The sequence below is a fragment of the Artemia sp. Qi Xiang Cuo genome, chromosome 6 (assembly GCF_049724085.1).
Source record: "Artemia sp. Qi Xiang Cuo chromosome 6, ASM4972408v1, whole genome shotgun sequence".
Classification (NCBI taxonomy): Eukaryota; Metazoa; Arthropoda; class Branchiopoda; order Anostraca; family Artemiidae; genus Artemia; species Artemia sp. Qi Xiang Cuo.
In genome coordinates this window covers 55981869-55999301 of record NC_142799.1, presented here as the reverse complement: position 1 = coordinate 55999301, position 17433 = coordinate 55981869, and the positions used below count along the sequence as shown (strand labels likewise).

General features: G+C 36.7%; 1 protein-coding gene across 4 annotated transcripts in view; it reads left to right on the top strand.

Moving 5' to 3' along the window:
• The first annotated feature begins 113 nt into the window (after nt 1-113).
• The window catches only part of LOC148951404 (uncharacterized), a 53485-nt gene continuing 36165 nt past the window's right edge, over nt 114-17433 (top strand). For all 4 annotated transcript variants that reach the window (XR_016141911.1, XR_016141909.1, XR_016141910.1 and 1 more), the window contains exons 1-3: nt 114-261; nt 6825-6994; nt 12538-13015. Coding sequence is in view for 1 of the 4 variants with exons in the window: in XM_089090853.1 (XP_088946979.1) it covers nt 159-261; nt 6825-6994; nt 12538-13015 (751 nt within the window). In the remaining 3 variants the exon portion in view is untranslated. The remainder of the gene's footprint in view (nt 262-6824; nt 6995-12537; nt 13016-17433) is intronic.

The following is a 17433-nucleotide window of genomic DNA, read 5'->3' as shown; positions in this document are numbered from 1 at the left end:
TCATAACTTGTTGTGACAAGGGAAAGCGAGAAAAAGACCACAATTCAAGCTTTTATAAACAGGCTTAGAATTGAAAACTAAGTATTCATACTTTTTATATCTAATCACTTTGTTGTTTCATTACCTTTATCCTTACAGGTTTACCGACGCTCTATTGGATGTCGACACAAATAAATCAGTTTCGTAGAATCCTCCTTTATCTTGCAATCATGATGAATGTCATAATTATATTCTTTTATCCCTTCTCTTCCGAAGCTTCTCGTAAGTCTTTTCTTGTCTTCTTTTTTTATCTTTTCAAAAAAAAGTGGAAAATCGTGAATTAAGGTGGAAGCGATCCAGAAAGTTCATTTATTATAAATTTTCAACTTATTATAAAATACAAATTTTCCTTTTGAAGAGCCCGTGGACAAGAATGTTTCTCTTTTGTTATGGTGAGACAATTGATTTTTTGTATCTTCCAACGGGGCAGGAAACACATTTACACGATAGTTCATTCCCAATGGGAAGACGTTGGGGCAGCAGTAATGTGGGGGATGACTCGTCGCTCTTTCTAGGTGCTTGGATACTTCTGCCGGCATAGGAGGAACTAAGGTCTAAGGAAGGCTGAGATAAATGTTTTATTTCCTTAAGGAGCAAATCTTAACTTGTCAGTTACCTGATCGTTTATTTCGGTTTGCAGTATTTACGATTAAAATTTTACATTCTTATGGTTGAATCAACAAGATCTCAACAAACCTGATTAAACTAACCTGTCTATTATTGCTTACATTTTTGGGGGGCAAAATTTATGTTCTCTTTTATAAATGCTTTTATTTGATTATGTCTATTTCGGTTGACCCAAGAACCAAATTTTGAGGGTTCAATATCCCGTAAAAATAATTAAGGAATTGGAAGACCCTTGAATAGTTAAAAAATCAGGATAAAAAGTTTTGTTAATATTAACGAAACTTTAAGAAAATGCAATTTTTGCCGAAATTATGGTCTTATTAAAAATCATAAAACTAAAAAAAATGAAAGTATTAAGACTAAAAAAATAAAGAACTGTTTTAGCATGTTTTATAACTATTCAATGACAAGTTTTATATAGCTACCCCGTGCTTTAATTTTTCTTTTTCAATAATTTAATTATTCGGGTATAAGAAAAAAAAATATTTACTTGTTAGTTTATTTGGAAATAAGTTTTTTCCTATGGTTTTTTTTTTTTTAGTATTTAAAAAAAAAAATGTCTCGTTTTATATTGCGAACTTGACAGGTCTTGTATCGCCTTGATGTCCTAAAATGATGTATTTCTCGGTTTTTCGTTGCAATTTTTGCGCTTTATTCTTCAAGTTCATTGGCGATGTATTTTCCTTTGGAACTATTATTCTATTGTACTAATAATACAAAACTCGAAGGTCGAATAATAGATATTTTAAAATAATTATTTTGCTGGAGCTGGAGAGTAGTTGGGAGGAGAATTAATTCCATAAGTTATCATTTTGCCCGACGTTTTTGAGATGAAGGTAATTGTGCTACCGGCATAATGCCTATTCACCAGCACTTTTATTGGTCTGCTACGTACAGTCAGAACACTTTCTTCACAGCATTTCTTGGCGAAGAAAAGCTTTTTTCAGTTTTTTGAGGGTGGCGATTGACGGTTGACTAGTGACAACAACTTTGTGTACGAATCTTTTTACACGAAATCTCGAAAATTTTAGTATATGAACTTTACAATGGGACGTACTTTTGAATTGTAGTTATCTATAAGTGCAACTATATTTATTTTAAAGTAAAAACCATGTTCTTAGGTGTGGTCGCTGGTACATTTTGGGAAATTTAGCACCTCCCATTGGAAAGTTTGATTTAGCGTTCTGGCATTGTTGCTTTCTTCTTAAAAACACCGGCCAAAGTCATAATTTCTATAATAGGTCGCAGTAATAGGGGCCAGAAAGTATTACGCCTTGTTACCTTAATATTTTCAATAAACCATTACTGTCTATTCCGCAAACTGTCATTTTGATTTAGTGTCTTTGACAAGAAAGCAGCCATGGTTGAACATTAATTGTCTCATTGTATTTATCACTAACGTGCTTTTGTTCCTATTTTTTAGATATACAATTTTATTAGCACTCCCCCCTCCAACAAAGGCCCCCTCTCTCTGGTGCTCTCTCCCTCTCTGGTTCTGGCTCTCTCTTTCTCTTCTCTCTCACGCACAAGCTCCCTCACTCACTCACAATCATAAGCTCGCTCACTCTCTTTCTCTTTATTAATTAAAAAAACTTTTTCTAAAAAATAAGTTTTTTCAAAGTAAATTAAAGAACTCCATTAAACAAAAAATAAGCAAAAATAAAATCAAATTATCTACCAAGCGCGAAACTACCACAAATCAGCATCTATAAATAAATGAAACCCAAAGCGAACAGAAATTACAATAAATAACCGAGTCAAACTCAAAACAGGCAGAAATTAACATGAGTTGGGTTCAAAACCCTCCTGCGTTCCCAAGGCCAGAACATAATTTGCACTTTACTGAAAAAAGAATAAATGTTTTTACTTTTATAACTTTAATAAATAAAATAATATTAACATTTTGATAACTCAAAATCTGTATATGTATATTAAACTGACAATGCACATTCATTTGTATTTTTTTTTCAGTAAAGTGCAAATTGGCGTTCTAGGTCAGGAAAACGGTCTGCATGACGTTCTATGTCAGGAAAACAGATCATATGCATCGCGAGCGCGCTCCCTATGATAGGAAGCATATCATAGACTATGGAAACATCATAAAATATAATAAACTATGATCTGTTTTCCTGACCTACAACGCCATGCAGTCCGTCATATCTATCAGCCAATTTCTGTAGCTCTACTGATTTGATGGAGAAGCTAGCTAAAAGTGTACGCAAAATTCTTTCAGCAAAACCAGAAACGGTCTCACTTTTGCTAAGAGTTTTCTGTTTCAAGTAAGCCGTAAGGTCAAAGATAAGGCAAGTACGTACTTAAGGATTAGGATCTAAGCATGTTTATGTCGGGCCAAAATTCAAATTTTCACACAGCGCTTACAGTTTCTAAAAGGCTTAAGTTCATTCCACCACGTAACACCATCGTGTCTTTTGTTTTTCTATGTTCAAGAGGGCTAGTAAGGATGACAGGAGCTCGTGAGAGCATATCCCATTTAAATTAGTGTAATCGTGGCCCTTCCGTTGCTTTAAATATCTTTTGAAGGAATTTGTTTAAATGCATTTTGAACAGCAAAAGTTCGCCCAGTTTCCATGTTTTATATTCTCATTTTATAAAAAAGAATCCTGTTTTCTTCCTTGAGAGTCTCTCCTGATTTTAAACCTATTTCCTTAACACGGTGCAAGCTTTTTGCAACATAATCACTTGTTTGCTCTGAAGTCGTTGTATTTAATAGACAAACTACCTTCAAAATCAAATGGATTGAAACCGTTCTGTTTAATTAGATCTGCGGATCTACAAGAAAGAGATCCGTGAGTGCTATATACAACAGTACCCAGTCTCAGAAATTGTAAAGAGACGATAGCTCATGCGGCTGGGCCATTGTCCAAGGCGTGAAGACCACCGATGCATCTCGAAGCACGCTATTAAAGCACATCCGCTCGAAAATTGGAAACGTTGCCCTGATGGCCAGAAGAAAGATTGATGGCCAATGGTAAAAGATGACGTAGTACTGCTTAAAGGCCTCCACCTTTTTGGTTGGCTCTGGAACAGAGATTGGCTGTACCATGTCGAAATCGTTGCACATGATCATGCCTTATGAAAGACTTCTGTTAGTAGAATTGTGGATGCCAGGAGAGGTAGTGTTTAGTTCCCGTCAAAGTAGAAGAGAAATTATGTATAATTGATATTATTTTTTTGTAGAACTAAACAGAATCTTTATTGTTCATTGATTTCTTCCTTGAACAGGCAGTGCCTTTGTAAGATTTTTACAAATGTAATGTCGGGTAAATTTTTTTTCAAACCAAACGAAATTACCCTTTTCATCTCAAATTTAAAGGCCAAGCACCCAAAAAACTATGGTCCCGGTGTGAACCAGAATCTCCATTGCCTAAAGTACCATGTTCAGCACTCAAATCTTTTAAAACACTTGTTTGTCTTCACAGAAATAAGCAGATTTTTATGCCTTGGGCCCCAGATTATAAGAAAAAAAATATCAAAATGATAATGAAATATTTGAAATATGAAACATAGTTCAAAAGACACTAGAAAAAGATTAAACACCCAGTTACAAAAAAATGATACAGTGACAAAATTCCATTTATCCACGTTTTAATCTTCGTGCTTTTAAATTGACAGCCCAAAATATGTAATCTTGCCGTTTGAATCGAAATAATCTTGCTATTTAATAATAAATTTGTCATTACTTTGAATTTATATGATCAATTTCGCGGAGTAAAATAGAATGATTGTTTGGATTTTCAAGCGAAAAAAAAATCCAGGGGAACCGATTGACAATAAAAAAACTGCGAATATTTTTATCATAAAATAATAAATGAGAAAAATTTAGTTACATCATATTGATAGCCATTTTGAATGATCATCTTCATTGATCGGGAAGTTGCAGTCTCGATTACGATGGGTACAACCTGGAAACCTGGATAATTGAAAACAAAACAATTGATCACAGCCGAGAAACCAAGAGTGAATGCTCTGATCTCCACCGTTCTCTAGTAATGTGAGATTGGATACATAATCTCAGTCGACCATGTCTGTGTATCTCTGTCTCTGCTCTCTCTCTCTCTCTCTCTCTCTCTCTCTCTCTCTCTCTCTCTCTCTCTCTGTCTCTCTCTCCCTCTATGTCTCTCTCTCTCTCTCTCTCTCTCTCTCTCTCTCTCTTCTCTCTTCCCTCTCTCACTCTCTCACTCCCTCTCCCTCTCCTTTGAAGAGTGAATTCTCTGATCTCCACTGTTCTCTAGTAATGTGAGATTGGATACATAATCTCAGTCGACCATGTCTGTGTATCTCTGTGTCTCTCTCTCTCTCTCTCTCTCTCTCTCTCTCTCTCTCTCTCTCTCTCTCTGTCTCTCTCTCTCTCTCTCTCTCTCTCTCTCTCTCTCTCTCTCTCTCTCTCTCTCTCTCTCTCTCTCTCTCTCTCTCTCTCTCTCTCTGTGTTTGTGTTTCAACTTACAAATAGAGCACTTAACGGGTAGATTGTATGGAAAAAGTTTCAAATTGCTGAGAAACCATGAAATTTAGGGAGAAGGCCGGGTCCAATAAGTTCCCTTAACCTGCGCACCTACCAGGGCCTTGCTAACTACTTTCATGTTTTTACGACTAAGTCTTTAGAACTAAATTTAAAGGTAGAAATAGGTTGTTCACACAACAAAATAAAAAGAAAATTACGCTGTTTTGTCACTCCAATTAGCAGGAATTTGTTTAGGGAGGGAACATATTTTGGGATCGAGGGCTACCAAAACCGTAGATAGCTATTTAATTACACGATAATGATACGAGCTTATCTGAATATTTAAAAGAATAATGACTATTCAGTAGGGGCTACTGCCTGTGCTTTCTCCTATACAATTGTCTGCGCCCTATTATCTGCGACCTTTTTGGAGATCGTAGTGTGTGTTGTCACAACGAAAAAAAAAGAAGAAATAACCCATCAAACTAATAATTTGTGCTCTAGAGGCTTTCCATAATTGAATTATTATACTTGGCTTTGAAATATGACCTTTGTATCTGTCTTGGATTTTTTCCTCCTTCAAGAAAAGAAAAAAAAAATACTTGGCCATGTTTAATCGTTTGGATCTTTTAAATGGCCAATAGTTTGCTAATGAGTTCCTGAATTGATCAATATGTCATGAGTATACCTTCTTTGTTACTCTTCAATCTAATAAAGGTCAACTCTTTACAGTAATTCATAATATAGATTTCTTTTCATTATATATCAGCTACCTCAAAATCAACACATGTATGCTCTGTTTCCTAAAAATTTAGTCGTAGGCAGTCTCATCTTTTTCCAGTGCATTTTTAAGCGACTATGCTCCACATTTTCAAGAAATAGGTATCATTTACGCCGATATTGTTGGTGGGGGCACCTTCCATACTCCGTCTACAGACAAAAGGATTAGGACTTAAGTCCCTTCAGGCCAAATTTGCTGCATGAAGAACAAAATAAAGCTTTAACCTGTTTCTAGAAGTCCACCCCCTGAAAATATTGTCGAAGGCTCGTCTATCCCCTCAGAAAGATTTAGTTAGGGACCTTGGTTCACCTTAGTCCAAAATTTTCTTTTCCTGATAAGGAAATAATTATTTTGGTATAGTAATGAGGTGTATTTTAATATAGAACCAAATAGAAAGTGCTTACGGGGTCTCGTCAGTCCCATAAGAAGATATCCGTTTAGGAAGAGAATTCAATTTAGGAGGCTTGGGGGGAGGGGGTCAAAAGTATTATTCTGGAAAATCATGATTGTTTGTGGTTAGAGGGTGTAGCACGCGTCCTTCCCTGTATGCAGGCTTGTGTGCACTCGTGGATGACAACTTCTTGGAAATCATAGTGTTTATTATGGCAACGAAAAGGAATAAGAAATCTAATTTCAGGCTAAGCAGTATATTACCATTATTCATGAATCCATGTAATGTTTCATTCCATGTTAGTGAAGTAGACAACCGCTCTGCTCCTTTCAGCACATATCGTATGCCCAGGGTATTTAGCATCGTTCCCTGTAATTCGAATACACACTTTTGTATATTTTGCGCGTTCTATCTGCATGACTTGAGGAGACTTTTGCAAAAATATATCTGCTGTAATAAAAGCAGAAAAGAGGGCCATTTTATATTTTTGTCATATAAGATTTAAACTTACTAATAATTTATAGATATTCTTCCGTCTACATTGCAAGTGACTAGCCCAGCCAAAGCAGATGTGTATAACTCTATACATGCATTAGAGGATCCACTTTTTCTAATTAAACAACGAGAAGAAGCCGCCAGACAATCCCTGTTAAGTTATACAATGCGGTTAATACAGTTGCAACAGCTAAAAATGGTAAGATGCTGTTTTTTAATTTTATTGCTTTAACAACTAAGCTAACTAGGCAAATACTATTCGAGTGAGTTTTCATGCTAAGAAGCAATTTGTTGATTTTTAGGTATTATATGCATCTACTCCCTATTAATATTTTTTTATTCAGTTAAGAGCCACCATATTTTAACTTGAACTGTTTGTCAGTTTTTTGCCTCCAGGTTTCTAGATGTTAATTTCTTTTTTAAAAAGAAGTTAGCTTTCTTTGTTTTTTCTTCCTATCTTCAAAACTCAAAAGTTCAAAACTCTTTACTTTATGGTTCTGTATGTTCATAAAAATGTTCTATAAAGTAGATTAATACAATCACAACGAGACCAAATTTTGGCCTTCGAAATCCTATTATGGACTTACACGTTTTATGGACTTGGCCAGTTTAGCCTTTAAATGTTTCAAGCATTGTCGAGAAATATTGTCGACAGTCAGGGATTGATAAACCAATGATAAAACTAATCAAGACCATCGTGCTCCGACTAAATTTTTAAAGTCAATTTGACCAAGGCCATTCTAGAGTATACTTCAGCATGTACTTTATGCGTATGTTCAAGGCAGGTAAATAAAATAATGAGTATGACTGAAAAAAAATAACACTGAATCAAAATTTACGCTTTTGCATTATCTGCTTCAAAATAATTACCTTGGGAGTCTACCCAGTGCTGAAGGTGATGTTTCTATTGTTCATAGCAATCCTGGAACGTGGATACTAGTATAGCCTCCAGGGTGCAGACATTTGAAGATACTCTATTATCTTAGGTTTTGGTCTATAGTCTTCTTCAGTTTAATTTGGGGTAGTAAGGGAGCTGAGGAATCATGGGAATGTTTTGGTAACTGATCAATTGAAATGGCCGTGTGGCAAGTCACATTCTTGTGATTCATTACCTAAGTATTCGTGAATGTTTGGTCACACGCACAGGACCGTTTCTTGAAGTCTTTCAAGAGCTTCTCCATGAGGTAATGGTTTACTGTTTGGGCATGAGGGACAAACTTTCTTTGGAAGATTCTTTGGCTACTAAGGAAGCAAGTGAGTATGTTTTTCGTCTTTGACTTGTTTATATTTTGGTCTTGGTGACACTGAAAGTGTTCCATTCTTGGCTCCGGTGCTTTGTTTTCTTGTCATACTCGAAAATCCTTCACTAGCAATTTGAAGAAAAAAAGGATCAAATTAATTTAAAGATTCAAGACTCTTGTTTCTCCTGTTGTCCTTTTGAACTTGTGGTGGAATTTTCAGCACCATTTCTGTGCAGATTTTTTTTTTCATCTCGAAATCAATGATTAAAATCTGGGTAACGGTAGCATGAAATAATCCTAACTGTTCTCAAATCATCAAATGATGACTAATTTGGCTAAGATGCAAAAATCTGGTAATGTTTTCGTTTTTTTGTGCTGTCGAAGGCCTTCCACGATGAGGTGCATCATCAGTCAAATCTCCACAGTCTGAGTGTGGCTCAGAGTATGGCTTAAACCACCTGAGAATCATGGCATTTGAAAAAAAAACTCAACGATTTATTGGCTGAAGTAAACCAAATGTGTCCTAGTTTAAAACGAAATCGAATACACACCATTGCTCCAAACTGTCACCGCTTATTTTTATAACGCACTAGAAAAACGGTGAATGGAAATAGCTGTTAGGGACCAGCACTCGCTCTAGTGAGTTCAAACTTGTACTGAAGACATCATAGATTTGCCTACAAGCAATTTAAAAAAGGATGCTATTGGTGTTTCTAGACAATATACTCTGCCATTATTTTTATTACTTTATTTACAAGCCTAGTAGTTACAAATAATAAATAAAGGAACACTTTAAAAGATAAATATACTTGTATTAAAAGCAGCTTACAGTGCCTAATAATTTTTTGTGTTTTTTCTGTTATGATGTTTCTTAAGAGGAGTCCTCTAGTTTTGTAACATTGCAGCTACCGACAAGTTTGAGAAGAGCTAGTGATCTAAAACTTCTAGGGGCAGCTTGCTTGACTATAGCGATGTTCAACCAAATTGCAAGTGAACCTGGGCAGTTTCATCGGCGAGTTAAGCGGGACCCAGATGCTTCTGAAACATCGTCCACTTGGTCCTCTTGGTACATGTTCCATAAGGTTCAGGGGGATATTAGGACATCCATGCAAAACCCAGAACAGGGAGTACTGTCTCTTAAGAGCATCATTCTCATTTTCCATTGACCCAAGGTACTTGTCTCATAAGTTTTAGTCATTCAGAGGAAAAAAAATAACATGCCAGAATTTCTGCTGAACAGCTCGTGGCTCGGGTATTTCAGGGGGGGGGCCGTTTCCATTTGCACAAAACCAACGCAACAAAAGATGATTAGGAGTATAAAATCATTAAATAGCCCGTATAAAATAAAAGTTTAATTTATAAAGCTGTCACTAGTTTTTTACTGGCCACGAAATTAATGGATTTTACTATTCGATTTTAATTTTCTAACAAAAACTCAAGAAATTTTAGTTTTCCGTAAAGTGCTAGTTTTTCAGAATTCTGCAAATATAGGGAAGCATCACAAGTCGGTTCTTGGACTATAAAATCTTAGGAGAACTGACCATTGGAAATAAAAATTGCACTATTGGAATTACCATAGTCGGAAAACCTTCAAGGATAATTACAGTCCCCCACCTTGAACAACATTTTTGTATGTTGTAAAACATTTTGTATGTTGTTTTTTGTCGTTATTGGAGGACTAGAAAGTAATAATTTATTTCAAAAGGAATTGTCTTAACCAAGATTTAAATTGTGTTTACCACGGCCACAACGAAGGGCCCTAACTACTAGACCATCGTGTCCTATTTAGCTGTGTTTGTTTTCTACTTGTTGTTCTTCCCGATAATTCGTTTATTATGTGGTAGAAATTCACGAGCTAAAAGCTCGATGTGCCTTTTTTATGTTCTTTTCAGACATAAATCTACAAAAAGCACATTGATATGATCAAGATCTTTGAATCGAGCCTTGAAACATCTTTCTAAGATGTCGCAGTTGCCTGCTAGTTCCAGTGGTGTCAATTGGTGGGGGGTAGGTAGGCTGTGATCCGCTCCTAGGTCCCCCTCCTTATATCTTTTTTGAAGTACTTTCACTGAAAAATGTCCTTTTTTGGTATTTTTTTATTGAAAAACCAAAAAATTTATTTCTCCCCTAGATGTTGAAAAAAAAATCTGCCCTCCTTTTTTTGTGAATCGACACCGTTAGCCTAGTTCTAGTTGCTCAATAGACGATTTATGAAGCTCATAAAGGGACCTTGGAGGGGAATTTTGCTATTTAGGGAAATGTGAACCTTAGGTTCTCCAACCATGTAGATTATGATGATATTTTATTCGTGCTTCCTGGCCTTTCCAAACCAGCCATGGAGCCGAAAGTGCCATTTCTTGGTGCCATATGGCACCGTATGATGTCTTTATCAAGTTGAATTTATATATAAATAAAAATCGCACGAAAAAATTAGCTTTGAAATTAGCCTTAAAAAGGCTCTATGATGTTCTAGTGCCTCACTAGCGTTAAAGAAACAAGAACAAGAAGAGGAAAATAAAAATAAAAACCTCAGTGCTTCCCATGGAAAAAGTGGTTTTCTCTCTAATCCTCCTATTTATGGATTTCCTCCATGTCAATTTCTTTTTCGAAATTCCTATCAATTTGTTTATGTAATGACATTTCACAATTAAAATTTATGGAAGAAAGAGTTACCATTTCCTAATCAACTACAGATGGGAATTTTTTTGATCACGCGTTTTAAAATTTTGGTTACTATGGGTCGTGTTTCGCTCTTTACTAAGTTTCAGCTACCGTTGCAGCCATAAAACAAGGTACTATAGGTTCATCATTCTGCTAAAAAGTTGGCGGTGAAAGAATGGGGGAAATAAGTGCCTCAAGTCATACTGATTGAAAATAATTGCATGTTTTTTATTTAAAAGGGGCTACCTGCCCACATTTCTTCTTAAGAGTTACATCTGGGAAAGACTAAGTGCAGCTGGATCTTAGCTTAGCCCGTTTTTACATTTAGTCATGGCTAACATCGGCTTCGCATCAAGTCAGGACTTTGCAGGTTTTTGTACCGCGTTAAGACTTAGCTTGCTTCTAAATAAAGTCAGTCTGCAGCTTGGGCTCACTTCGTTTTCACACTAAGTTAGGACTTAACTTGTTTTTGCACCAAATCTGTCTTTAGTTTAGAATGTGCTCTGAGTCGCCAATGAGCTTGTTTTTGCATTACTTCGTTTTTGCTGCTTAGACTTAGTTCGTTTTTTAACTGTCAGGACATAGTTTTTTTTTGCACAGAGTCAGACTTTGGCTGTTTTTTCCGCCAAGCCACACTGCAGTATGTGAAACTTCGTATGTTTTTGCACTGAGTGTAGCTTTAGCTTGTTTTTCTGGTGAGTTATCACGGGCCACATTTTTGCCGCCCAATAACACATATTGATAATTCTTGGATAATTCCTGCTTAAAAATGGTGAACATGCCTATCTTTCTGGAAAAAATTATGCAACATAAACTCTTTTTCTCTTAAAATGTAAATGCGAAGCATGGGTCATTTTATAACTCAGGGTTTTTGCCCATGGGACTGCATGGTACATTCCCTCACTAGAGGAGTACTTTTTTAACTATCTGACAAATGTGAGTGGAATGACTGACTTGCAGTTTTGAACGAACACCGTGGGGTCTACGGGTGTGGCCAAAGGCAAAAAAAGTAGAAGAGAACTTGCCGCTTGTGGATCCCTTTCGACTCGTAAAAAAGAGTTTGAGAACTTTCAATTTCCGATCGTTTCATCCCTCTCACAAGATTATACGACCATGCAACCACATATTTGTCAAATAAATTTGTATAAAAAATACATTCTTTGAGATGGCTACAGATAGCGAAATTGGATTATTAGCTTTCTGAAGAGTAATCACCGTTTTAATGATAGTTGCAGTCGTAGCTTCAACATAGTAAAGAACGAACCACGGCTCATAGTAACCAAAAAAAACAAACGCGTTTAATAAAAACTGGCTGGTGAGAAAAAAATATTAACATAAAACGAAACTGACCGGTGTTGCACTGGAATCTTTATGAGGACCATGCAACCTTTAGGTTTTTTTTAAATCCTTTGGTATCAAATCTCTAATTTTTTTTAATTGATTCTTGTATCGCTCTTCCATTAGCTACCCCACTCCTAGAAAAAATATCCCCAGAAAAAAAAACTTTATTTGAAACTGAACAGGAGACCTACTGCCTGTAAAGCAGACGTCACAATTTTCAAATTTGTTGACCCCCCACCGTATAACACGACCTCGCTCCTACTTTAAAATAGCCTGCAAGGCTTTTACTGAAATTACTACTTTATATATGCCCCATTTTAGGTGACAGTATAGAAATCTTTTCAGAAATCACCCACCATTCTCCCCCTCCCTCCCCGGCTGTGAACCACCTGGTGTAGACCCTTAGCCATATTACTCAAACAATCATTGTTCGTAATATGGCAATCGTGTGTGCAACTTTAGTTTCGTTTCCTAATCTCTCCTATTTTATTCATTTTAGAAATCTCTCAATAAAGAATCCCCCGACGAAGATATTGACTGGAAGCTAGTCAAGAAGCTTGCGAAATTAAAAAAGCACTCACCTGAATTCATTGACCAACTACTATTTAAAAAGCTGCGGAAGTTGAAAAACATAAATATCAAGGAAATTTTAGAAGAAGCAGAATCTGAATCAGAATGTGACGAAGAAACAGAAGCTAAATCTGTTTCAAAAAGATTAGATAAAGAAGAAGACTACAAGAGACTTATAATAGAACGTGAGTATAGAAGATCAACAAGCTCGTCCCACTGCCGTAGAAGAAGAAGCAGATCTCCGTATCAAAAGAAAAGAGCCTCCCCTGGTACAGCGTGTCCTAGTCCTCCTCGCAAAGAGAAGTGCTTTCAGAGTAGACCAGAACGTGCTCATCCCGGAAACAAAGATAGGCACGGTGATTTAGAGTCTCGACAGAACAAAAATGATAGAGTAAATAAAGAAAAGGGTATGATCTATGATTTTGTTTTCCTTCAAATTTTTTATCCCTTTAATAATCAAGTAGGAGAAGGTTCAGGGGGCCAAGGCTCTTAGAAAGGGACATTCTTCTCCAATAACTTCTCCAGCATATTACAAGACAAAAAAAATCATGATTTTGCTTAAGTTTATTGTGAATCTTGTAAATACTACAGATTTTGTTATTTTTAAGATCAATTATGCCTTCCAAAAAACTTTTATTACAAAAAGCCTTTTTTACAAATTCGTCTTGTTTATCTTTTTATTTATTCGTATTTATTACTGATAATTTTTTATCTGTCATTTTTGTTTTGGTTGTTTTTTATATTGATGATGCTATTTGACAGAAATGAGAAACTATGGACTATTTTAAATTTTAAATTTTTTCCTGGCATGTCGAGCCCGTTCTTAAAGGACAAAAACCTCTTGGCCCTGGAATTCAGCCTACTAGCACAGTAATAATACGAAAAAAAAATTGCCTGAACCCGGAACAAATTGATAAAGTAATGCTTTCTTCGCCAACCGGACCAGAAAAAAGCGCTCAACAACATATCCGAAATCCCCATATATAACCCGTTGCGAAATTTGTTTTTTCTTCTTTTTTTTGCTATTTTTGTTACATTTATTTTTATTTTTCATGAAAAAATGAAGTGTCACGAAATGAGTGGTTGATACGTCTAGCTGTATCAGAATTTAGAGCTGAAGCCGTCTCTGACGTTCGTTTTTTTTTAAAAACGTCAAATAAAATGAAAAAAATACATTTTTAGTAAAAAAAAAACAAAATTTCGCTATTTTTGGCAAAAAAAAACTATGTGTTTACCATGACGTCTTTTTGTGTGTTTTTTTTTTTTTTTTTTTTTTTTTCCGTTCGTTTGTCTTTTTTAAGTATACATCCAGATCTTTTTAAGCTAGCGTGATTACATTTACACAAATTCTCAACGCCATCTTGTTTCAACCGAGCTGCAGTCTTATGAAAATAGAAAGTTATTTCCGCTCCGGATCGTACATAGAATCTTATTCAGGTTTGTATTTTATTGATATAAATGCTAGGGTAGGTTCTTTCTTACCGAACAGAAGGAATCGTACGCCATGGCACAGGAACTTTCATCCGAAATGGAACTTGAAGACACCTTATAGCCTCAAGGTCCTTCTGGAGGAGCTGTTTGTTGGTACCAAAGTGTCATTCAAAGTCCTTGCCATCGGCGGCTCCATTGTTCAAGCAGTTCGTCCACGTGCAGTCATCTGCCCTCTTCAAGTTGGTTTAGCGGTTCATCTAGATCACCATTTCAAATCAAAGTTCTTAATCGACACCATTTCAAATCGACACTCGCCATACGCCGAAGTTCAAAGGTTCAAGCCTTGTGCATTAGTAGATCAAGGATGAAGCATTGACGGTGTTACATCTGAACACGTGGTGCAACATATAGCTGATAATGCAGATCACGATATACGCACGATTGACCAAAAGGGCACTTTCCACGGAATGGCTATTCTAGTATATGTCACTCCCCCTCTGAAAAAAAGTGGCACCAATCCCAAGAGGGAGTGTTTCTCTAGACGCCGTGGCGCTCAAAGGTCGAGTCCATATTTACCCTTTTCGGATAAGTGAAGCGGTGCTTTCTCAGATTCGGTACGAGAAAATAAATAAACAATAAATAACCGAGTCAAACTCAAAACGAGCAGAAATCAACATGAGTTGGACTGACGAGTCATGCATACTCCTGCCATTTACCCGTGCCCCAGCCATTTAAACATTTGCCTCTCAAATACTTGCACTATCTATCTTGGCTTTTCGCTGTCTACAATTGACCATGTTTTGATGCAACCTACTGCAAAATACTTGATAACTTTAATTCAACTCTCCACTCACTTTTGACTATTAGAAAGGGAAATTTCCAATCGAATGAGCCCCTTTTGAAATGTGTACAACAACTTTCTGTATAAACCTTATATGCCCCCAGGGCATAACTTACAACCCCTGCACTGAGGGCTCTGATGGGGTTATCATCCTAAAAAACCCAATTTCCTGAACTTTCGACTACGTTGAACAAAATGGATATTTCAAAATTTTGTTTGGATTTGTTTGGGGAAATGGTGGGCGTGAGAGAGAGGTTAGTTGCCCTTCAATTATTTTCGACCATTAAAAGGGCACTAGCCCTTTCAATTTTTAATGGAATGAGCCCTTTTTGTTGTTTTGACAACCTCGCTTTCTATAAAAACTTTACATGCTCCCAGGGCATAACTTACAACCCTTGCCCTTAGGGTTGTTGGGGGGGGTGTCATCCTTAAAGACCTAATTTCCAACACATTTAACTACGTTGAATAAAATGGCTATCTAAAATTTTTGATTGGATGTGTTTGGGGAAAAGGTTGGCGAGAGAGGGGGGTTAGTTCGCCTTAAATCACTTTCAACTATAAAAAGGGCACTAGCCCTTTGAATTTCCAATCGAATGAGCCCTTTTTGAAGTTTCTACGACAAAGGTTTCAATAAAAACTTATATGCCCCCAGGGCATAACTTATAACCCTAGCCCTGAAGGCTGTGGGGGACTGTCCTGCTCAAAGGTATAATTTCCTATTAAAAAGAGCACTAGCCTTTTCAACTTTCAATCGAATGAGCCCTTTTTGAAGTCTCTATGACGACGCCTTCTATAAAAACCTTATATGCCCCCAGGGCATAACACAACCCTGGCCCTGAGGGCTGTGGGGGAGTGTACTCCTCAAAAACCTAATTATTATCTGGAAATCCACAACACGGAACAAAATGACTATATTTAAAAAATTTGATTGGATGTGTTTGGGGAATAGGTGTGAAAGAGAGGGAGGTTAGTTGCCCTCAAATTACTTTCGACTATAAAAAAGGGCACCATACCGTTAAATTTTCAATCGAATGAGCTCTTTTTCAAGTTTCTGCTACAAAGATTTCAATAAAACTTATATGCCCCCAGGGCATAACTTATAACCCTTGCCCAGAAGGCTTTGGGGGGAGTGTCCTGGTCAAAGGCATAATTTCCTGAACTTTCAGTGCGTGGAACAAAATTGCTATCTCAACATTTTGATTGGATGTGTTTGGGGAAATGGTGGGTGTGGAAGGGGTGTTAGTTGCCTTCCAGCTACATTCGACTATTAAAAAGAGCATTAGCCATTTCAATTTCTAATCGAATGAGCCCTTTTTGAAGTTTCTACGACAATGCGTTCTATAAAAACTTTATATGTCCCCAGGGCATGACTTACAACCCGTCCCTGAGGGCTGTGAGGGGGTTGTCACCCTCAAAGAAATAATTTACAGAACTTAAAACGACGTTGATTAAAATGGCTATCTTAAAATTTGATTGGATGTTTGTGGGGGAAGATGAGCGTGCGAGGGGGCGGGGGGGCTAGCTGCCCTCCAATCACTTTCAACTATTAAAAAGGGCATTAGCCCTTTGAATTTCCAATCGAATGAGCGTTTTATGAAGTTTCTATGACAATTTCTTCTATAAAAATCTTATATGCCCCCAGGGCACAACATACAACCCTTGCCCCGAAGGCTATGGGGGAATGTCCTCAAAAAAAAAAATAATTTCTATTTGGAAATCAACTACGCTGAACAAAATGGCTCTCAAAATTTTGATTGGATGTGTTTGACGGAATGATGGGCGGAGGGGGGGCTATTATTTATAGGGGGGCTTATTTATTTTAAAGTAAAAACCATGTTCTAAAGTGTGGTCACTGGTACGTTTTGGGAAATTTAGCAGTTCCCAGTGGAAAATTGGATTTAGCGTTCTGGCATTGTGCTTTCTTTCCAAAAACACCGGCCAAAATCATAATTTCTATAATAGGTCGCTGTAATAGGGGCCACAAAGCAAAACGCCTTGTTACCTTAATATCTTCAATAAACCATTCTTTCTTCTATTCCGCAAACTGTCATTTTGATTTAGTGTCTTTGACAAGAAAGCAGCCATGGTTGAACATTAATTGTCTCATTGTATTTATCACTAACGTGCTTTTGTTCCTATTTTTTAGATATACAATTTTATTAGCACTCCCCCCTCCCCTCCAAAAGTTCTCCCTCTCTCTGTCGCTCTCTCCCTCTCTGTTTCTCTCTCTTTTTTTCTCTTTCTTTCTTTCTCTTCTCTCTCACGCACAAGCTCCCTCACTCACTCACAAGCACAAGCTCACTCACTCTCTTTCTCTTTAAAAACAAAACAGTGTACTTAAATTCACAAGATACCCGGCTGAATCGAACCAAAAATTCAAGGAAATTTAGGCTTTGAATTAAGGTTTTTTTTTTCAACTATATACCCCTGCAATCTCAATGCTGCTATTAATTTTCTATTCCTGCTAACCTGTGCTAAAGGGCTTGCGTTATATGTCGTATCTTTTTCTATACTCTATAGAGTATTTTCTATACTCTGATCTAGGTCACTAAT